The following is a 22,853-nucleotide window of genomic DNA, read 5'->3' on the forward strand; positions in this document are numbered from 1 at the left end:
AGATCCAATGCTGATGGTTCCCTTGTCTGTAAGTTCTCTAATCATGATTAGATGATCCTGCATCACCAAAGTCATCACTTGGTCAATGACGATTTCTTTTTTGGATGATGAGGACCTACCAGAACGTGCTTCACTCTCCACTGATGTGTGGCCATCTTTGAAGTGGCTGTTGCACCATTCCTTTATCTGTGTTGTACCCATTGCTTTGTTCCCAAAGTCTTGTTGAATCTTGTGGATTATTTCCACTTGGGAATGGCCTCCCTAGCTTCGTTTACACACACAAAATTATGGTTGGATACCTTTTAAACACATCTCGTATGCATATGATGAGAGCCCATGTCGTATAGTGGTTTAGGTGCTGGACTACAACTCTGGAGACATAGGGTTCAAACCCCAACTCTGCCCTAGAAACCCATTGGGTGACCTTGGATGCACTACACATTCTCAGCCTTAGAGGAGGGTAAAAGCAACCCCCCTCTGGGGATTAGCAACATTTGTTTTTGCTAAGAAAACCCTGTGATAGTGGACCTTAGGGCCCTTCCACACAGCTCTATATCCCAGAATACCAAGGCAGAAAATCCCCCATTATCTGCTTCGAACTGGAATATATGGCAGTTTGGACTCAGATACCCCAGTTCAAAGCAGATGTTGTGGATTTTCTGTCTTGATAATCTGGGATATAAGAGGGCCCTTAGAGTCTCCATAAGCCAGAAACTACTTAAAGGCACACAGCAACATCTTTCCATTATTTAACATTCTAAAGCATATAATATTGTGTATTGCTATCTTGTTTGTAGATGGCCTAAAACTCTGGCTGGTGTAACTGTTTACCACTCCTGTCTTCAGTACTCACTAAATTCAGCTTCTCTTCTGAGTGGATCAGAAGAATCAAAAGCATGGCGAAAGTGTAACCGCACAGGTCGGTGGGCTGAAGAAAGCTATTCTGAATGTCCTTATTCACAAGAAGCAACTCAAGTCCTTCATGCCTTTAGTCAGGTAAAATGACAACATCATTATGCATGGAGTGTTTTGTAGATTTTTTTATACCAGTATGTCTCTTACCAGCATATAGCACAGGAGCCAAAGTTTACCCCTTCCTTATCTAAAGGAAAATGTAAACCTCTTAAGTTACAGATTCTCAAGTATGATTTTTGTGGTATACGTACTCACCTTTCATATGTTTGTACATTTATGAAGGTCATAATTCAAGATACATCCTAGTACTCCCAGAGTTTCTACAGAGCCAGCTGAAGGTGAACAAAGCATTCGTTGCTCTTAGCTTCAAACTGTCTCACACTGAATTAGGGGTTAGGTACATGCCAAGGTTGGTGGACTGTTTTGTTCACCTGTGGGACTTTGGCAAGCCACCCTCTTGTTATCATACACATCTTTTCTTACCACCAGTATGTGTCCTGCCCCTTCTTCCGAGTCCTCCATGTTTCCTGGTGTGGCCGGCTGGAGCAGCAGCAGAAAAAGGAGCCTCGCCACCTCTTCCACGCTCCCCTGCTGCCTCCCGCCCTCACACTCTCTCTCACCCTGCCTCCCTTGCTCGCTCGCTTACCGGGCAGAGCAGCCTTCCTTATTCCCTGACTGCAGGAGCAGAGGCAGCCAGGGCAACATGGCAGACACAAAGCAAGGGGCCCACCGGAGCTGGTAAGAAGGGCTTCACTCTCCCCGGGGCTTGAAAGGGGGAGAAAGGTTACTTAACTATTAAAATAATGTTTAGACATTAAAATAAAAAGAGTGCCACTACTTCGTGGATTTTCACTTATTGCGGATTGTCCTAGAATGTAACCCCCGTGATAAGTGAGGGAACACTGCAATCACTTTCTTATTTAAAGGAAAGCTGAGGCCTTAAAATATGATGCAAGTGTAGGCAGAGCACCTTATTATTTACTTAAGGGACACTGTTCTTGAAATGTGAGGACCCTTGTGGGTTACAGGTAATTGTGGGATGCACTTTGGCCATCCCTCTGCTAGACATGATGTATTATATTTTACATTGCATTATTTTACATGATGGTGAAGAAATGTATGTCAATGATATTGTTCATTGAAAGCTAAAACCTTTCAGCTCACATTTAGATTCAAGTATTATTTTGTGTTTTTGTTTCTAGATGCATCTTAATGTCACCAATGCACTTGAATTTTCCCATCAACTTGCAACCTACACGAGGGATGCTGCCAACTTTGCAGATAAGCTAGACATTATCTATTTGGCTTACATGCTGGAAAAGTTAATCACATATATGGATGAAATCAAAGATGTAAGATACTGGCTGGCTGGGTATTGATTGATACGTTGCTATTTAATATTCAAACAGAAGTTTGCACATTTTATACAGAAGCCTGTTCTTAAATTTTGTAGCATTAAATATCCAGTTATGAATTTCTGCCTTTTGAGAAACTGTAATCTTTTGACCAGATACTTTTTAGTCTGCATTTTCTTTTCACTTGGATTACATGCTGTATATTCTTTTCAATTGTTGAATTTTCTATGAAGTTACACATTTAGGGACAAAAATCCCTTCTTGTGATTGTATTCACTTGAAAGATAATTCAGACATCTTTTCAGAGTGCTTCTGAAAAGCTTGACATGTATCTCTCTTCTTACATGCTTGATAAATAGACCTTTTGAAATTCTCAGTACAACATAATTTTTATTGAGGAATTCCAACCAAAAGGACTATTTTGAGTTCATAAATAGTCACAAAGATGAACTCATAAAATATCACCTTCCGATTCTTAATGGAATTGGTTGCATAAAGATTTCATTGTCTGATATTTTGGACTCAGGCTAGTTTCGTTTAACACTTCTACTTTCTTTGTTTTTATGCATTGTTTTCTTTCCTAACGTCCAAGTCTATTTCTTTCTGACTTTCCAAGTTATAATTTTAGTACCAGCAGTTAATGTGCATCTTCTTATGCCAAAACCAAAGTACCTGCAAAATGCCCTTTGTCATACACATTATATGACATTCATCTTTCTGGCTCATTAATTTTATTGAAGCGTATTCTCTTAGCAAGATATGGCCAGAATATGGAACGTGATTTTTCTGACATTAATGTCTATCAGTATCTGCCAAATGTCATTTTGGTCCTGTTTCAAATATCCTTTATGACTTGACTTCATTATTCTGTTGTCCCTCTCTCTAGATATTTGCTCTATGCTCTTTACCAGCATTTCCAATTTCTTTTGTTTTGAAAGACTAGGTTTTTATGAATGGTTAGTGCCCACCAACATTTTTAAATTCCAACATTTAGTTCGATTACTATTCTTCCCTGAGCTAAGTTCAGGTCTATATCATTTTCTACAGTAAACTCAATCCAAATAAATGTATTATAGCAAGTAACACAAATCTTACATTCCAGTATAGTTAGAGGCATAATAGTTCCAAATCAGAAGCCAGATGATGCTAGAGATCCGCTGCCTGGATATTTTCGGACTGGTCAAGTTAGCAATTAATTTACTCCATCTTGCAAATCCAAGTGCTGGTTTCATGCCTGCACTAATCTAGACGGTAGATTTGTATTGCTTGGGTTCAACTGCATGAAGGGCATTGTGTTAATGTATCACACAACTTTTGTGAACCAGTTCTCTAAGGACACTTCCAGACAACACCAACATGTGGAATTAATATGTGGGATAAACAGATTCGGAACTTCAGAGCAGGTCCCCACACAATCCTGCTGGTCCTGGGCTTTGTCCCCCACCCTCCTCACAGCACTTCTGTATCTCAGGATAAAATGGAGGGTGGATGGGGGACATCTACTGGAAGTGTTTTTTTAAAATCACTCAGTTATTTGCTGGTGTGTTTATGCATACATGCAAATATCCTAATACAAATATGGAGAAATTCCTATGTGCACATATATGCACCAGCGCATAACAGCTGGAAATTTTAAAAATAATGCCACTGGATTTCCCTTTTCCCCCAATTGCTTATTTACAATCTATTTAAGACTATAAAGTTTAAAATAAACATTTTCCGAGACCTGTAATGGCTCTCCGCTTCTCCTCTCTTGAAACCAGCTGGAAATCAGCTGTGTCTTCATGGGAGCTGATCAGCTGTTTCAAGCTTTTTAAAAGTGGCATGGGGTGGGAATCAGTCTCCACAAGGGGTAAAGAGTGAAATCCATAACTGCAGGGCCACACAGTCATGGGAAAATCCACTTTTTTTGCCTGGAACCAGGATAAAAGAGGACCTTTTTGAATTGGGGTTTCCCTCTGTTGCTGTGATTAAGTGTGCATTTAGCACAAACATCATCTGACCCCCCCCCCTTTTTTTTAACCCGTTCTCTCCCAAGTCATAGGTTCTGTCTGGAAGCACACTAAGACAGCAATTCAAAACAAGCATTGTTGGGAAGCCATTCCTATTGAACAACTTACTTCCAAGGAAATATGCATAGGATTGATTTTTTCCCCTGTACTCCCTCTACCACTTCAACTGTTTCCTTTCTCTTGTGCCTTTTACAAATGGGTGACTATTACGCTCTCAGATTGGGACATCCCATTGACGAATTATTTTTTAATAAATTTTATTAGTAAGAAAAGTAAAACAGTGATATACACTATCAAACAGTACACACAACGTGCAGAAGCAGTAACAAACACAGTAAAAATACAATACCTCCATCCCAGCATCTGTGAACCTACCACCTTGGATTTCCATCCCTGCTCACTGTGATACCTATACCCTATAATACCTACCCATATACGTTCCATAAATAGTCCCCACTGAGGAATTATCACCCCTGCATAATATACCGTATCTTGGTACATTAATTGGTGAAATGTTGATCATTTTGCAATTATTATTCATTTTTTCATAAAAGAATTAAATTGGGAAAGATTTGCACCCTCACTTGTGACTGTCATCTTTGTATTGATCATGTGTCAATTTGGTAGAAGCCCTTCTGCTAATGAGCTGGTAAAAGTGCTTTAAATAAAACACATAAATAAATGTTTAGCACTTTGAGGCTTTCTCTAAATGATTTTTAAAATTAAAATCAATGTTATTATTCTACATTGGGCCTTTTTTTTTGGTAATTCTGGGGTATAAGAGAAAGGGGAGAAAAAGAGAGTACATATACTTTAAAACCTGATGCCAGTATATTCATCGTTTTCAGGTTAGATAAAACCTGCCTTGTTTAGCAAGCTGAAAATGGCAAATGAACCTACACATTCCCCATCCTCCTCATTGTGCACCAACTCATCCCCAGCTTTCAGACTTGAGTTTATGACAAAATTGTTGTTTGCCCATTTATTTAACTATAATAATAAAAGGGAATACAGAGAGCTTGAAATTAAAGAGTTCCAATTAATATAGTTACTTGAAAATAGTATGTAATGTAAAGAGCAAAACACCTGGCACCAAGATACATGGAACTTGGTTTGCATACTAAGGGGACAACTCAGGATTGCTTTAATTTTTAAAACATATTGATTTATTTATTTGGGTCAGTTTAAGCTTATATGTGCCCCTGTGTTTTTCTGTTTCAAATAAGCTAATTAAAGTGTTTTGGAAATCTGTTTAGAAAACTTTAACACATTTCTTACTATTTATTTTTTTTCCTCTTCAAAAAAAATCCTATTTGGCCACATACTACAAAAAAGTCAATGCAAATTGGGGGGGGGGGGGGGCTGCATGTAGTAGAGTAAATCTGATATCATTTTTGAATTTAGAACACCCAATTTCTCTAAAACTAGCATGAAGTTTTAAAGTCATTTTACAAGCACAGTTTTGCTTGCAATGAAATCATTAAAATAATTCAGAATTTTCCACTCCTTGGTTCAGTCATTAAGTAGAATGGGGACTGTAGTCAAGAGGACTACAATTTGGGAGGACAGCTAAGCAGGAACAGAGACCCGGAATTGACAAGATATCTAAAGTCAAGATTGCCGATTCCATCTTATTTCCCATTTCTCATTATGGTTGTGAAACTGAACAGTGAAGAAAGCTGAGAGGAAGAAAGTTAAGTCATTTGAAATGTGCTGCTAGAGAAGAGTTCTGTGGATGGTGTAGCCTACTAAAAAGGATAGTAGCAATGTGTTCTTGAAGCGAATCAAGTCTAAACTTGAGAAGTCAAGATTAACTAAATGTGCTTTGGACACTTTATGAGAAGGCATGACTTATTGAAAGGGCAATACAGGAAATCCCCGAGTTACAAGCATCTGACTTATAAACAACTCATAGTTAAGAATGGGACTGAGACAACAAGAAGTAAGATGAATCTACTCCAGGAAGGGAAATTCACTCCCAAAAGAGTTATCATGGGGAAAGAGTGTCACCACGGAAGCTTTATCTCCAATCCTTGTTTCCATGACAAACCAAATTTTTCAAAGTTTAATTATCATAGGACAGAAAGTGAAGTGAAACCTTATGAACAGGGGCACAGGCAGCAAAACAAACACCACAAAGGTGTTAACCCTTCTCTATGCTATTCAAAGCTTATATACATAGATAGATAGACAGGCAGGCAGGCAGACAAGCTGGAGTTCTACTTAAAGATGTACCTGTTCAAACTTACACACAAATTCAACTTAAGAACAAATGTACAGAATCTATCTTGTTCATAACTTGGAGACTGCCTATAATGTTGGATAAGATGGAAGCAAGGAAGAAAAAAGGGAGGCTACAGACCTCATCACATGAATGAGGTCCTTCGGGGCAATTCGCTACCACCCATGATGAATCAGCGGGGCAATCTGATGCCCCACACCCCACCTCATCCCATCCCACATGGGGAAAGTATCCTTACTGCAGCTTAGCCCCGTAGTTTTCTGTGGAACATGGGAAGCCTCCCGTGTTCTGAGGGGAGCCTCCTACAAGATTGTCAAGATGCTTCCTCCATGGGGCCCCAGTGGAAGTTGCGTCCAGTGCGATGGGGAGGAAGTGTCCCAAAAGCATCCTAAGACACTTAATTTGCCTCATGTGATGAGGCCCTTAAATATAGAGATTTGATTTATTATTTATTTCATATATTTGCATCCCGTCCTTTTCACATCCAGGGGAAGGGGTGACTTAGGGCGGCTTCAAAATCGGCAGTTATTAGATGCCAAAAACAAAGTTATAAAAATAATTACAATTAAAACAGATCATTAAAATATCAATTATAAAAACATCATTTAAGAAATAAGATATAGATTCAATCAAGAAAGCAACAGCCCTGAACCTGCAAAACCTGAGCAGGACTGTTAATAGTAGGGTGACTTGGAAACCTTATAGGGTTGCCATAGGTCAAAGACAATTTCTGTTTTTGAAAAGGTAATGTAAATTATTTAAAGAGCAAAGGAAGGCAGGTTTGGTGCTCAAGTAGTGTTTGGGAGTAATAAAATCGAGCTTTATTGTGCTTTTGCTAGAAATTGGGGGGGGGGGGGGAGGGTCTGAACTGCATTTGCCCCAACCCCAGGCTATATTTGCAATCATTGGCTCCTCTCTAGCTTCTCTAAATTGTGCTATTTTAAGCTCTCAGTTAGGCTAGAAATGTTCAGTAATAGCTGTTTATTAAAAGAGCCATTTACTTCTTAATCTCTTTTTCTCCCTCCCACCCCTCAGTTAGCAAGTCTGGTTTTATTTCAAAGCCAAATATAGGATTCTGGCCATATTCTTTTTTGTTTTTGTTTCTTGACTTTTTTTTTTAGCAGTCTGCCTTTCCCTTAGTGGCTCTCAGGAGCAGAATATTGACCCACAACAACTGGTTTGTTGACCTGGTGATTTATGCCATTATTTATGCTACTAATGCGTTATGCCATTATCACCCCAAGAAGCCAGAAAGGGGCAGAGGGCATCACAGCAAGACTAATAACTGTATAGACAGAAAATTTGTTTTATGAAATGCAAAGTTGAGGTCTTCTCACTAGGAAGTCTGTGGGAGGAGAGTTTTGTCCATCAATCTGTAGTTGGACTAACACTTTCACTGACCAATGGGACTATAGGAATTGCAGCCCAGCCACATATGAATAGCCATGCTCACTGTTGTTGTTTATGTTGTTGTTGTTGTTCATGTATATAGCACAAAAAAGAATGTGTTGTACCAAAGGTGTACAATCTAAAATATGTGTGTGTGTGTGTGTGCACATACACACACAGAGGGAAAGGCAGAATTAGAAAACTATACAATACAATTGCAAAACAAATCATCCAGATAAAATGGAAATAAAAAAACACAATATAATACAAAACAAACTGACAACAAATATAATCAAAATATTCAGCTCATCAATGCTAACACAGTAACATATGTGACATCATTGTTAGGAAACTGATCCAATAATTTTGAATAGCTCTTTAAGGATTCTGTTAGGAAATAAATAATATGAAGCCAATTATAGCAGAATAGAAGGGCTTCAGCTAGTGAGTGAAACCTTGGTGTGCCTATTTGCTTGGGAGCTCGAATCTGGATTTTAATCTCTGGCAATTGCACAAACATAATTGGGCATGAGGTTCGAATTGGAGATGTCTAAAGTTCACAAAAATGCTGTCAGCACCCTAGTTGGCCATTGCTCTTCCAAATATATTAGTAAAATTGGGTGCTATCTGTCAGATGTGAGGTTGGGCAGAAGAAAGTGTCATCACTATAATTGCCATAATAGTTTGGATCTGTGAGGTGATTTTTATGAGATTCTACTAAATACAGCCTGTTTGACTTACCTCCTACATTCTTATGAAAAAATCAATATAATAGAATTTATGCTTGCTACAGCAACCATTTCTGAAATTGTTTGTATGCTGTAGATCCAATTGTTGTATATATTATTTGCCATTTTATGTTTCAAACTGCCTTTAATCCTGTTTTGTCTTTAAATTGGTGGGATTTTTAAATGTTGATCCAATAGAGAAATCATTGAAATAACTAAATGCATAAAACTGAATAGGTTATTTCAATGTGATTTGCATTTGTATCAGGGTTTCTCGAGATTGCATTTATAGTTGTGGGAAGGGACAATAATGGTTAATTTCCTCACAGTATTATATAGTTAATTTCAGTGAAGCAGTTGTTTGGGCTAACTGGAATTGTTTTGGCTTTATAATTACCAGTTTGGAAAAGGACACATCCAGAAGAAATCCATTTATTCTTATAATATCTGAATGTAAGTCAGTGTTCTAAAAAGTAATATTCCTGAAATGCTCAGCAGATCGGTTAAAGGAAACAGCTTTCAATTGTGTTTTTATGTTGTTGTGCAGTAAATACTTTACACCATGTCTTTTGTCCTCTTCCTTTTTCTCCCACCAGCTTGCTGATGCTGTGATTGAAATTGCCAGCAATATAATGCTGGTAAATGACCATGTATTGTGGATGGCACAAAAGGAAGATAAAGCTTGCACTAAGATTGTGCAGTGTGTGGAGAGCATTGCAAATCTAACTCTGACCAGCAATACACAGGTCATATCAAAGGTACATTCTTGAGATTTATTTGTGGCTTTATTACTTGAGAATCTTGAGCAGGGAGGAAGAAGCAGAGAACCCTTGAGAATTGACACACAGAGATTATTGTGGCATACAGCATTCAATGCACGAAGCATGAAGAGCTGGAATTTCTTGTCAGAGCCTAGACATGACTCAATAATGTTTAAAGTATTCCCCATCCATATATACCTTTTTTATTATTAAGCAGTGAGATCTTATAGCACCTTTGAGACTAAGAGAAAGAAGTTGGCAGCATAACATATTGTAGGTTTAGGTGTACTTCATCAGATGCATGGAATGATGTGACAAGGAAAGAACTTTTCAAGGGTTTGAAGGTTGATAGGAGGCTGAGGGCCCAATGTGCCCATACTAATGTACAAGGTCCACACGCCTAATAATTTCACTCCATGGGTCACATGCAGCCTTCAAGATGTGTGGTGGCATTTTTGCCATGACTTTACTTCTTCCCCAGGCCATTTAAGGGTCAAGAGAGGTCTTTTTTCTAAAACAGAATATAAGAAGGAAGAGATTTCTGCTCTCTTCCTATTGATAATTTCTGATTGTATCTCTTGGGACTGAAGTAGCACAAAGCATGCCAAAACATGGTGAAATTTACTTCTATATGCCCATAGTTTTGTATGGGAATATAGTGAGGAAGTGCAACCCGCCATGGTCTTCCAGATGGCTAATGCAGACTCATAGAAACTGACAGTTGCATAACTCTTCTATACATGTTATAATCTGTGTTAGAGAACTGATTGCACCAGATTTTGTACTGGCACAAAGTAGTGTCAACAGATGATGGCAGTTGTAATCCAGCAAACTCTGGTGTGTCATAGGTTCTCACTTTTATGCTAACATAAATTCCTGGAGCAGTTCACAATTAAGAATTCCTTAAACCCTCACAATAGCCTGTCAATGCTAACACCTCTAATCATTAGTATTTTGACTTGCAGTAATAAAACAACTTCCTCTGGGAACAATTATTTCTGTTGAAATATGTTGTAAGCACTTAGCTTTTAAGCATGGATTCCTCCTGCTATTCCCAAATTACTGCAACAGGCTTTCTTCTTGTTATCTTAATCAATGATTAAGTCATAATTGTGGAATAATTCAACTTTCTAAAAGTTCTTTTTATGTAGAAAATATTTCTTGGTGTACTAGATAGGACCTTGTGATAGGTGCTTCCCATATACCAACTTATGAAGATAAGAGGAATGAAATTCTATTTCTGTAGCAAAGGAGCTATCATCCATAATCTGATTAATTCTACATGTGCAGGTACCTGATCATGAGAAAGAATAAATCTTCTAGGCTCCTGCATCTGTTTTTCATCTATGGTTTTCTTTCTGCTATACAATTACAGCATTGCGATATCACTTTAACGGACCTTTTTGACAGTTTTCTGGATATTTCAAGATGAATTCCTACATAATTTCCATTCATTCCAAAAAGCAATTAATTGTAATTGTAGTTGAGTACAGGTGACTTGTTGAAAAAAAGTTTGCATTAGAATAGAATGGATTCAGTGAAGGTTTTATTTATCCTCAGTGAAGGTCTTATGTATCATCAGTGAGGAACAGGTTACTAGAGATGTGGAGATTCAGTTACTAGAGATGTGGAGAATTCTGTCTGGGGATATGGGAAAATTCAGCAATCAGCGGGATCGCCGAAAATGGACAGGGCAGGACTCAACCCAAGCCCTAATTAGAATTGATCATGGCTAATTGGGGAGATGGGGCCCTAATTGACGTGGAGACTTCAGCATGTGGGTGTTCTTGCAAATCTGGTAAGAGTGGGTACCTGGCGATAGCAGTTCCTCCACTTCTTTCTTCCCTGGAGCGTCCACTTGAGGCAAATAAGGCTGGAAAGAGAGAGACAGACAGAAAAGGTGGGAAAGGCTTCCCTAGGTATCTCCTTTAGAGAGGTCCCTGCTGGGAAACCACTTTCCCAGCAGCACTTTGCATGGTGTAGGCATTGAAGGAGCCTCTGCGCTTGTTCTTGGGGCTTGATGAGAGTTGTGGTTTCTTTCTCTTTTATTCATGTTTCATTCTCAACCAATCAGAGGCCAGGTTGATTGTGTCCGTTCTCTTTATTGTGGCATATGCTGGTTGGGACTTCAGTTCCCAAAACCCCCTCTTGCGGATTTTCTTTAGACAATCTTATGGTAAAAACTTTTTAAAAATCCCAAAAATCAGTGGATTGGTGATACATTTTGAAACTTGGTGGGCTTACAGTCATAAATATGGCCTAAAGGTGAGGACAGTTTCATCCCGATAGGCCTAAAATGACAGAGAAACGAGCCTCTAAAGTTTCCCTACTGGCACTAATGGACCGAATCTTACCAAAAGGAAAACATTACCCCTCTCTTGATTTCAGGATTTTCCCAGAAAACAGAACCGGGGGCAGGTGAAAATGGAACTGAAAACGGCACAGTTTTGGGACATTGCACCCCCCCCTGTCAGTTACATATATCCTGGGAATTCCCCTCCTGGAATGATAAAGTAAGACAGACAGCAAATCTCAAGAGCAAGGACATTTTATTTAAAACAGCAGCACATTTGCATGTGCTAAAACCAAAAAGACGGCAAATCTTGAGTGATAAACAAAGTTTCTGTACTTTGTGAGGAACCTTATATTACCAGCAATTGATTGGCTTTAAAATGCTGTATAGGCGAGATGAAAAATGATGAAATGCTTTCTCATTTTCACACTTCTTCTTGTTGGGTTTCTGCTGAATAAGCTCATACAAGGCAATTGTTTTTCAGTGAGGTTCAGAATTCAACTTCTTACCTCTGTACTGCATTCCAAATTAGTTCTATGACAGTGTCTATGACAATGGAGGAGATACTATATCTTGACAAAAGAACTAAAATAATGGCTTTAAGAATGCTGCACTAGACATTGTCTATGACAATGGAGGAGATACTATATCTTGACAAAAGAACTAAAATAATGGCTTTAAAGATTATAATTTCCATCGGGCTGAAACTAAAGCATAACTTCTAGGATCTCCAAAAGCCAGCAGACCTAGCAGGCTTAGATTTCTTATTTCAATCCCTATATTTGGTCATGACCAAGTGGTTATTTTGTGATTTCAGATATTTCTAGAGTGGTGAGCATATTAATATTACTACATTTAAAACAGGTAAAGAAAAAAGATACTGCTTTATGTACATTTCCAAGGGAGAAATAAAATAGAAAAATAACAAAATCAGGATAACTACTATTAAAATGAATGACTTCAACAATGTGGAAGTCCATCCCATCTTAGGTAATCAGATCTAATACCCCACATATTTTTTCATTCTCTTCTACCTTGTGGACTGTTTGCATTTTTTTTTAGTTTTGTTTCATTCGTTGCAGCTCCTGACATCCAAACACATAATAAAAGTGAAAATGCATATGTGTGTATGTGGCACGGGTGTCTGCTTATACAGAGTCCCATCTCCACAAACAGGCTATAGTTTCCACTAAGCAGGAGACACCTATGTACCTCCCTCAAAGGACATTGCAGGTTATAGAGAGCACCATGAACATGTCCAAGAGCCCTTCCAATGTCCTCCACAAATGCCATACTGAACTGAAGGCTTTCATACAGGGATAATTTCCTCCTGATTTTCTGTTTTTCCTCCGCCAAAGACATCTCTCAAGGTTCCTTTCTCTCTCAATTGGGGTGGAATTTGCATGACCCCACCCACTGCCTCCTCCTTAACTCTTTTCTATGGCACACAGCAAACAGAGGAATTGATCAGCAACTGAACATTCTGTAGGGCAGGCACAGGCAAAATGTCTAACTTGGGGGCCACATGGTGGCCGGAGCAGGGTGGCAATGCTGATGGAATCTTTCCAGGAGTTGAGTGTGACATCTGTAGACAGTCCACATTTCGCAGGCGTATAACAGGGTTGGGAGGACAATAGATTTATAAACAAGCATCTTGTATCCCTATGAATGTCCCGATCCTCAAACACTCTCTGCTTCATTCGGAAGAATGCTACACTCACAGAGCTCAGGCAGTGTTGTATTTCAGCGTCAATGTTGACTTTTGTGGAGAGGTGGCTGCCAAGGTAGCAGAAGTGGTCAATGCTGGAAGAGCACTTTGGTTTTCTCAAAGTTCGATGAGAGGCCGAGCTTCTCGTATGCTTCTGCAAAGGTGCAGAAGCATACGAGAGTGGCTTGTAGATCTTTTTCTTAATGTGCACAGATTGGATAATCGTCAGCATACTGGAGTTCTATAACAGATTTTGTTGTGGTCTTGGTTTTGGCTTTCAGTCTGCTGAGGTTAAATAGCTTGCTGTCTGTCTGATAGATATTTCTACTCTGGTGGGAAGCTTCCCATCAACAAGATGAAGTATCATAGCAATGAAGGTGGAAAATAAGGTTGGGGCAGTAACACATCCCTGTTTGACACCTGATTCCACCTTAAAGGGGATTTGTTTAATGCTACAGTGAAGACAATGCTTCTTGAGTGCCATCAAAGGCTTTTGCTATTTCATTGTTCAGAGGAGTTCTGCCTTTTCCAACCTGTGATGCTGAGACAATGCGACTCACCTAGCATTACCTAATAGCTCTCCATAACTGAATAGGAACTATTGAACCACTTCACCATATTGGATCTCTTTTGTTCCCTACATCAAGGAAGGGAAACTTTCATTTCATAGTGGAGTAGAATTCAGTGTTCCTTTTTATCAAGTAATTAGCCATTGTTCAACTTGCTGGCCCAATAGTGGGCAAAATTCCTTTAACTCAGTATTTTGGAACTGCAGATATTTTCAGTATTTGCATGTGGGGTCTAGATATGCAAATGTTCAGGTACCTCTTCATTCATTGGGCAATGCTTTATAAGCTGCTTTCCCAAGCGAGAACCAGATTCCAGGGTCATCTAAAGGCCCTTCCACACAACAATATAACCCAGAATATCAAGACAGATAATCCACAATATCTGCTTTGAACTGAATTATCTAAGCCCACACTGCCGTACAATCCAGTTCAATGTGGATTTTATACAGCTGTGTGGAAGGGGCCTAAGAAGAAAGTTGAGATACTGTTTTCTCTGATATGGTCTTACGACCTCATCAGATGGGCTAAATTCGGCAACATATGTCGGTTCCTCGCCATTTGCACCATGGAGCGTGCCAGCTCCCATCCCATGATGTACATCTACTTGTGGTGGAGATCCATGCCGCAAATGGAGAGGAACCAGCATGGCAACACAGGAGGCTTCCCATGTTGCATAGGGATCAATGGGGAAAGCCAAGCAAAAGCGGGAAGCCGGGTGATGCATGGCATGGGGCAACAGGTTCCCCCTACTCCCCCTGGACACTGACAGATTTACCATGATGCGTGGTGAATCCAGTGGTTAATGTGATAAGGTCCTTAGTTATTTTATGATCCCTTACCCTTAATAACACCAGGGACACCTTTTCTGGCATCCCATTTGGCTCCAACCCCAAGTATCATGTGCAGTGTTGATACAGCTACATATGAGCTGGGAATGGATGTTATGTAATGTGACCAAGGAAAAAGTATTGGTTCTTTTAAAAATGCATGCCACTCATATTTTTCTACACTTGCCACTCCCAATACCAGATTGGTTTAGATATGCTTGGACTTTTTCATGTGATTTATCTCCACAATGGAGGGTTTGCTAAGATTGTATTAGTAATGGAAAGAGGATTGGTATGCATCAAAGTGGAAAGTTCTATATAGTGAATAAAAAACCCATCCGAATCCTCCCTTATCCATCTTTAATATCAAACCATTCAGTGTGAGCATGTTCTGAGAGTGACCCAATCATTATTATTTGTATAATGCAAAATGTAAAGAGTGTGCAACATGTATTGGTGTGTATCCTATATCCTATAAAGAAAGTCCCAAGCTATTCCATCCAATTTTCTAATGTTGTCATCAGCTAGAGATAGGTCTGACTATTCAGTATCCTTTACCATTCATCATTCTCATGCTTTTGACCTCGTTTTCCCACTATCATTGTGCGGAAATCCTTTCAGCCTCCCAGGTATATTTCTCACTCATCAGGACAATGGGACTTGAACTGAGGTCACAGGAATGTCCGTTCTCAAATCCCTAGAGATTAGGTTTTTTACATTTTAAAATTTTGTTTGAAGTAATCTCAATGTCCTATAAGTTATATACTTGAATATGATGGGTATAGGAGTTATATCACTCCTATACCCATCATATCTATGGTTTTGCTTATTCATGTTGTATAAAAGTCCTCTCTAGGCATTTTCTAGGCCTTTTGGTGCGACTCTGTGGTATTCTTATTTATTTATTTATTTGCAGTATTTATATTCTGCCCTTCTCACCCCAAAGGGGACTCAAGGCGGATCACATTGTATACATATAAGGCAAACATTCAATGCCCATATACACATAGAACCGAGACAGAGACAGACGCAGAGGCAATTTAACCTTCTCCTGAGGGGATGTTCGATTCTGGCCACAGGGGGGAGCAGCTGCTTTATCATCCACTGTGACGGCACTTCCTCATTCCAACGTCGTAAATTAGTTCAATTTGCCTCCCCACTTCATAAGTGGTACCTTATTTCCTACTTGATAGATGCAATTATCTTTCGGGTTGCTAGGTCAGCAACGAGCAGGGGCTATTTTTTATTTTTTAATTGACGTGTACTCACCCCGCCACGGGCTGGCCTTGAACTCATGACCTCACGGTCAGAGTGATTTATTGCAGCAGGCTGCTCACCAGCCTGCGCCACAGCCCGGCCCCTTCTTGGCTCAGAAGTCCTTCATTTCAAAAGGGTTTTCTGTTATCTCCAGCTTCATTTATTTACACACAGTCTGTGAATGTGTTCCCTATAGATATGTGGGTCATACTGTTCCTGTAGGGGTGTAGCCAAATGGGCTTGGATGCATTTTTTAAAAAGTATACATGCTAATGTACAATGTGTATTTTATACAACTGATTTCCTTTTAAAATATGTAAACAATGTACCACTTCTTCCAATTTGTTTTGACAGGTTTCTCTTAATATTGCTCTGGAGGCCTTTATGATCAAGCCGTCTAACTTCATGGGGATGACTTGCACTGCCCTCCAGAAAATATCTGCAAATTCCGACAGGTCACTGAGCCGTGACACAGAGAGCAGGGAAACAGACCAACATTTGAATTTTAAGTGTAATGCTGGCAGTCACAGTGCCTCTTTGAAGAATTTCTCTTCAATGGTAAGTAGTATAAGCAATGAATATACTTAATGTGTGTGTGTGTATGTGCGTGTGTTACTTTGAGAACAGTGTTTGCAGCAGTCATTGCAAAAAATTAGAGATGTTATATAAAATAGTGTTGTGAACTTCCTCTTGGTTGTGCATATTGATGAGCAAAATAAAATTAACTTTCTTGCAAGCCGTGTGTGAGAATTTAAGGGCACTACATTAATACTTCAAAATATAATTAAATCCTATAATATGGCATCGACTCCCCCTGCCACAGTCCAGTATGCAAGTATATTAATGTAGATTGCTTGGATTTATGTACTGCTTGTACACTGAAGTTAACTTACCCTATATACCCATGTATAACTCTAAAAATTTTAGTAAAAAAAACCCAACCCCAAAAAACTTGACTCAACTTATTCATACTTGGACATGAGTATATTTGGTATTTGAAATAGTATGTAGTGGTTACCCACGAAAAGAAACCGAATCAGGTATTCTTATCCTGGCAATTGATGAAACAGACTGATGACTGTATACATAAATATGGTCAAATACCTTTAATTTGTTCAAGATTCATTTATGTTTATGAGGAATTTGTTAAGAAAATTTACTCTTTTGTTGTTGTTGCTTGTGACTGGGGCAGGAGATAACTTCTTAGAAGAAGTAAAAGTATATAAGAGCAATAAAAACTTCATAATACAGTAGAGTCTCACTTATCCAAGTTAAACGGGCCGGCAGAAGCTTGCATAAACAAATATCTTGGATAATAAGGAGGGATTAAGGAAAAGCCTATTCAACATCAAATTAAGTTATGATTTTACAAATTAAGCATCAAAATATCATGTTATACAACAAATTTGACAGAAAAGGTAGTTCAATACGCAGTAATGTTATTTTGTAATTACTGTATTTACGAATTTAGCACCAAAATATCACGATATATTGAAAACATTGACTACAAAAATAGCTTGGATAATCCAGAGGCTTGGATAAGCGAGGCTTGGATAAGTGAGACTCTACTGTAATGGAAACATCAACTTATAGAGGGGTTTGTTGTTCTTGTTGTTGGCTCAATTATAGTAAAGAATCTTTCTGTACCATTTTTGGTTCCTTGTTTTATTAAGATCTATCTTGTGTTTATGTGAGACATCCTGAAAATGTTGGAAAGGGAAGCTAATTAAATAAAGCTTCCCAGGGTTGCCACCATATGTTTGGTCAGCATGATTAAACTCAATTATGAAATTATTTATTAATTGGATTTATTGGATTTTAAAACAGTAAGGACTTAATAAAAATGTGTCCAGAAAAACAGATATTTTTGTTTCTGACCATGCTATGCCTGTTAACAGTCTTCACAGTTTTTAATACACAGTATTTTCTATTTTACGAGGCCTGAAATAATCTAAGAAAACACATAAAAGTGTGATTCTTGGTAGAATGTATTATTTATATCACATAATGAAGAAGATGAATAGTTTAAAGTTTTCCAAGTTGAACTTCTTATTCTTGAACAGAAACTTGTTTCCATAGACTTATAATCCTGTATACAGTGATCTGAACATTATGTACTGTTAAGACCCCATATCCATTAGGGGACAAGTTTCCAGATGGACTGCAGTTACCTGAAACCATGGATATGGCCAAGTACCATTAAATAACCTAATTTCTGGTCCCATCATAGCATGTTGGAGACGCTACAGATTCCTAGGTATCCTATCTAGGAATTTCATAAGTCCTCCAATGCAACTCAGAAAGACAATTTCCCCCTTTGATATGGTTAAGTGAAAGCACAGATATGGGTTCCACAATTATAGGGGTCTTACTGTACTTCTGAATATATATGAATAGCATTGTAGTATAAGCTTTGGAAATATTATGTGTATTACTAACTAATACTTTCCAAGACAGTGATACAAACTGCTTCAAGAATTATTAGAAATGGTTAAATGTGGTCTTCCCTTCTTTCCCTCTAATTTAAAGTTATTTAAGGTTATTTCAATCAGTGTTTTTGGGCAGTTTTGGGTTTATCACAGGTTCTGTAATTGTTAATATGGAATAATTATTATCCCATGAACAGCTTATTCTCTACTTGCTCCTTTGTCTTCAAAACGTTCTCTTACTAAGACATGTCAGATGTGCCCTAAGGCACATTGGATAGCACAAGTAGATACATCACATGAATTGAAACAGGACTTATCTACCTTTGAGGGTTTTTTGGAGGAAACTTTCATTAGTCCAGAAAGCTGTGGCTAGACTGTATTGTATTGTATTGGTTGGAAGCATATATCTCTCAGTCATTTTCCAGGCCCAATTCAAAGATTGGTTAAGATGCCTGTATAACCTGGCCCTAGGCTGCCAAGAAGTTTGTATCCTCCCATATAAACCTTCTCACATCAGGATTTGCAAGAGAGACCTGTCACTAGATGGGCCAGAGTGACCACCTTCAGAAGCAGCTACACTGCCCATTTTCATCTCACTGTGGTGGTAGAATGGAGCCCAGACCATCCAGTGGGATTGAATCCAATTCACCTCCTCTGGACAGCCACCCTTATTTTTGCTGTGTTGTCATTGCCATAGACAAAGAGCTTCTGGCCATTCCTAGGTGCCTTTGTGACTCTCTAAAGCAGTAGTTCCCAACCTTTGGGCCTCCAGGTGTTTTGGACTTCAGCTCTCACAGTTCCTAACAGCTGGGAATCTGGCTGGGATTTCTGGGAGTTGAAATCCAAAACACCTGGAAGCCCAAAGGTTGGGAACCACTGTTCTAGAGGGCTGTGAATTTCTCTTATGAGCTCATCACATGGACTTCTGACTCCATCCTAGGATGCTTCCAGGATGGAACTAGGGCAGAGCTTGCCGGAGCCCTTCACACAATGAAGGGTTACCTCCAGCGGGATTGTGTCCGGACAGCATCCTAGAACGGAGCCTTGAGAACACAATGGGGCCAACAAGGGGGGAAGCTGGGCACCGATGCTTTCCCGCATGCGATGGGGAAGGTGGCAAAGCAGGGTGTGGGACAATGGTTTCCTACACTTTTGCACAGATTTGCCATGCTGCCCAACAAATTACCCCACTGTTGCCCGCGTTAGGAACCTCAATGTGATGAGGTCCTTAGTGTATGCATTTTGTACCCATTCTTCTCAATACATGCACAGAGTTCAGAATTTTCATCTGATGTATACATTTCTGTGCATATTTACTTACTAGCTGAACATTTTAGAGAGCATGTTACAAAGTTCGGAGAGGTGCAAAAACAGCAGTATAATTGTGCTGTTGTTTGTTTGGGACACAAGAATTATATTAGTTCATATTAAAATGTAAACCCAACAAATTTATACTCTAATGCTGAACCCATTCCCATAGTGTTGGCATCCATTGGTCCTTGTCCTAATGTTCCACAATATTTTTTGCACATTTTCATGTGCCAGCTTCAATGTTTGAATCAGTAGCTGAAAAAAAGGTGGGGGTAAGGGTGAAATCACTTAGCACAAAATTGGTGGCTTCTGCAACTTTTATTTGCCTCTGCTGCTTAATCCTTCAAGCAAAATACAGAGATGAGTGGCAGTTAGCCAGTTAGTGAATTGTGCTTTCCCGTTCCTAAGCATGGTACTGTGTTATAATTAAAACAAGACATTGTTCATAATTTTCAGGTACACAAAATTAACATTTACTCTCAATCTAGCTGTCTGCCAATTTCTTTTGCTTCTTTCCCTTGTTATGACAACGTAGTTTGCTTTAAAAATGAAAAAAGCATGTGATTAGATTCCCTTCCTCCTGGAAGCATGCCAGGCATCTAGGATTTATCACAAGCTACAGCAGAACATTTTGTTTGGAAACCTTGTATAAAATCTTGGCAGTACATCACTGTATAAAGAGCTTTAGCAAAGCCTAATCTTTTCTTATATATTTTAGCCATGTTTATTAGAAATGTCCAAGTTAAATTTGTGGCCAGACATGGATTGTCATGTCTCCTTTCCATGAACAAAATATTTTTAAAGCACAGGTATGGTTACCAGACAATTCTTTAAAATCCTGATTTCATAATTATAATCACATGTAAGGTTTTATTCAAAGTATGCCTCTGCCTTGGAATCCAAGTTATATTTAACAGTTACGGCAGGTTGCCTTAAAGTACAATGTTTATGTTTGCATAATTTCATAATTCATTGATATTCCAACTCATTTCCACTAGAAAATGAGGCAGTTTTCTGTATCCATTTGTCTCAAAATCACCATATGCGAAAAATAGTTTTACCAAAGTATTAAATTAGTAGAATCTTTCCATTTTCTTTAACAGCAAACAAAACTGAAGGAGGTCAGAAGACACATAAAATTGCATCAAATGTTGGTGTTCTTAATGCTAAAGGAGTCCTGCTAGTTTAACAGCTATATACTCTTTGGATATATTGTTGTAATATATAATATAATAGCTTTATGTAATGTTTTTCAATAGTGGGAGTGAGCCCATCCAGATATCTGTTTTATGCTTCTTTGACAGCCCTTTCAAATGGAAACATGTATGTGGCAAGCCCATGTCGAAGAGGCTGTCTGATCTTAACTGTTCTGTGAAAGATGCTTCATGGTACCCTATATTGTTGTTTATTCGTTCAGTCGTTTCCTACTCTTCGTGACCTCATCGACCAGCCCATGCCAGAGCTTCCTGTTGCCTGTCGCCACATCCAGCTCCTTCAAGGTCAAGCCAATCACTTCAAATATGCCATCCATCCATCTTGCCCTTAGTCAGCCTCTCTTCCTTTTTCCTTCCATTTTCCCCAGCATCATTATGTTCTCCAAGCTTTCCTGTTTTCTCATTATATGGCCAGAGTACTTCAACTTTGCCTCTAATATCCTTCCCTCCAGTGAGCAGTTGGACTTTATTTCCTGGATGATGGACTGGTTTGATCTTCTTGTGGTCCAAGACACTCTCAGAATTTTCCTCCAATACCACAGTTCAAAAGCGTCTATCTTCCTTCACTCAGCCTTTCTTATGGTCCATCTTTCGCATCCATAAGTTACTACAGGGAATACCAGTGCTTTAACTATGTGGGCCTTAGTTGCCAATGTAATGTCTCTACTCTTCACTATTTTATCGAGGTTGGTCATTGCTCTTCTCCCAAGAAGTAAACATCTTCTGATTTCCTGGCTGCAGTCTGCATCTGCAGTAATCTTTTTGCCTAGGAATACAAAGTCTGTCACTGCCTCCACATTTTCTTCCTCTATTGGCTAGTTATCAATCAGTCTGGTTGCCATAATCTTGGTTTTCTTGATGTTTAACTGGAATCCAGCTTTTGCACTTTCTTCTTTCATCTTTGTTATAAGGCTTCTTAGCTTGGATTCATTAAGCCCCGCATGTTGCATGAATAGGTACGGTGAGACTATACAGTCCTACCATACTCCTTTCCCAACCTTGAACCAGTCTGTTGTTCCATGGTCTGTTCTTACCATAGCTACTTGGTCGTTATACAGATTTCTCAGGAGACAGACCAGGTGACTTGGTATCCCCAGACCACCAAGAACCTGCCACAATTTATTATGATCCACACAGTCAAAGGCTTTAGAACAGTCAATAAAACAGAAATAGGTGTTTTTTTTCCCTGAAATTCCCAACCTTCCTCTATTATTCAGCGGATATTGGCAATTTGAATAACCTATATATTCATGTATAAGTCTAGAAAGCTTAGTCAAAAAATCAACCTGAAAATCTGGGGAACTTATACTCGGGTCATCGCAGGTATTGTACCTTTATTTGTATCAAAGAAGGAGCCATCCTCTTTTCTGAATAGAGTCAAGAGCTTAGTCTGTACTGGGAGAACCTAAAAGAACAACCAACCCCCTCTATTTTCTCTGTCATAACTCTGGTTTTGGCCGTTTTGAATACCTGCGGACATGATGGCGATAGCCAGGGACATCTAGCCCCCTAAAGCAACTTTGACTCTTTTCCCATCTTTACAGAATGACCCTCGACTTATCCATGTGTCAAATCAAAATCCAAACTTCTGCCCCCCAAACCTCCCCTGACATTGTTATGCTTTTCTTGGGTGTTGTGGGTTGGATTTAGTTACTGATGGGAGATACCTTGAGATTTATTTCACCCCTAGTTATAATTCCATTTAGAAACTGAGTAAGTTAAAAAGCAGGCCAGTTTCCTCCTGCCCTGCTTGTCTGGTCCACTGGGAAGATGAGTCAGGAGAAATATGCTGAGCTGACTTACTTAGGACTCACCCAGTACTTTCTGAGCTTTCCTGAGGACA

The 22,853-nt window shown here is 39.0% G+C and overlaps 1 protein-coding gene across 4 annotated transcripts in view; it reads left to right on the forward strand.

The window, feature by feature from the left end:
* Nucleotides 1–22,853, forward strand: part of adgra1 (adhesion G protein-coupled receptor A1) — a 492,840-nt gene that overhangs the window by 240,066 nt on the left and 229,921 nt on the right. For all 4 annotated transcript variants that reach the window (XM_062976121.1, XM_062976119.1, XM_062976120.1 and 1 more), the window contains 4 exons: nucleotides 798–996; nucleotides 2,118–2,267; nucleotides 9,238–9,399; nucleotides 16,411–16,614. In XM_062976121.1, the coding sequence (XP_062832191.1) occupies nucleotides 798–996; nucleotides 2,118–2,267; nucleotides 9,238–9,399; nucleotides 16,411–16,614 (715 nt within the window). The remainder of the gene's footprint in view (nucleotides 1–797; nucleotides 997–2,117; nucleotides 2,268–9,237; nucleotides 9,400–16,410; nucleotides 16,615–22,853) is intronic.

Source organism: Anolis carolinensis, chromosome 3 (genome assembly GCF_035594765.1).
Source record: "Anolis carolinensis isolate JA03-04 chromosome 3, rAnoCar3.1.pri, whole genome shotgun sequence".
Lineage (NCBI taxonomy): Eukaryota > Metazoa > Chordata > Lepidosauria > Squamata > Dactyloidae > Anolis > Anolis carolinensis.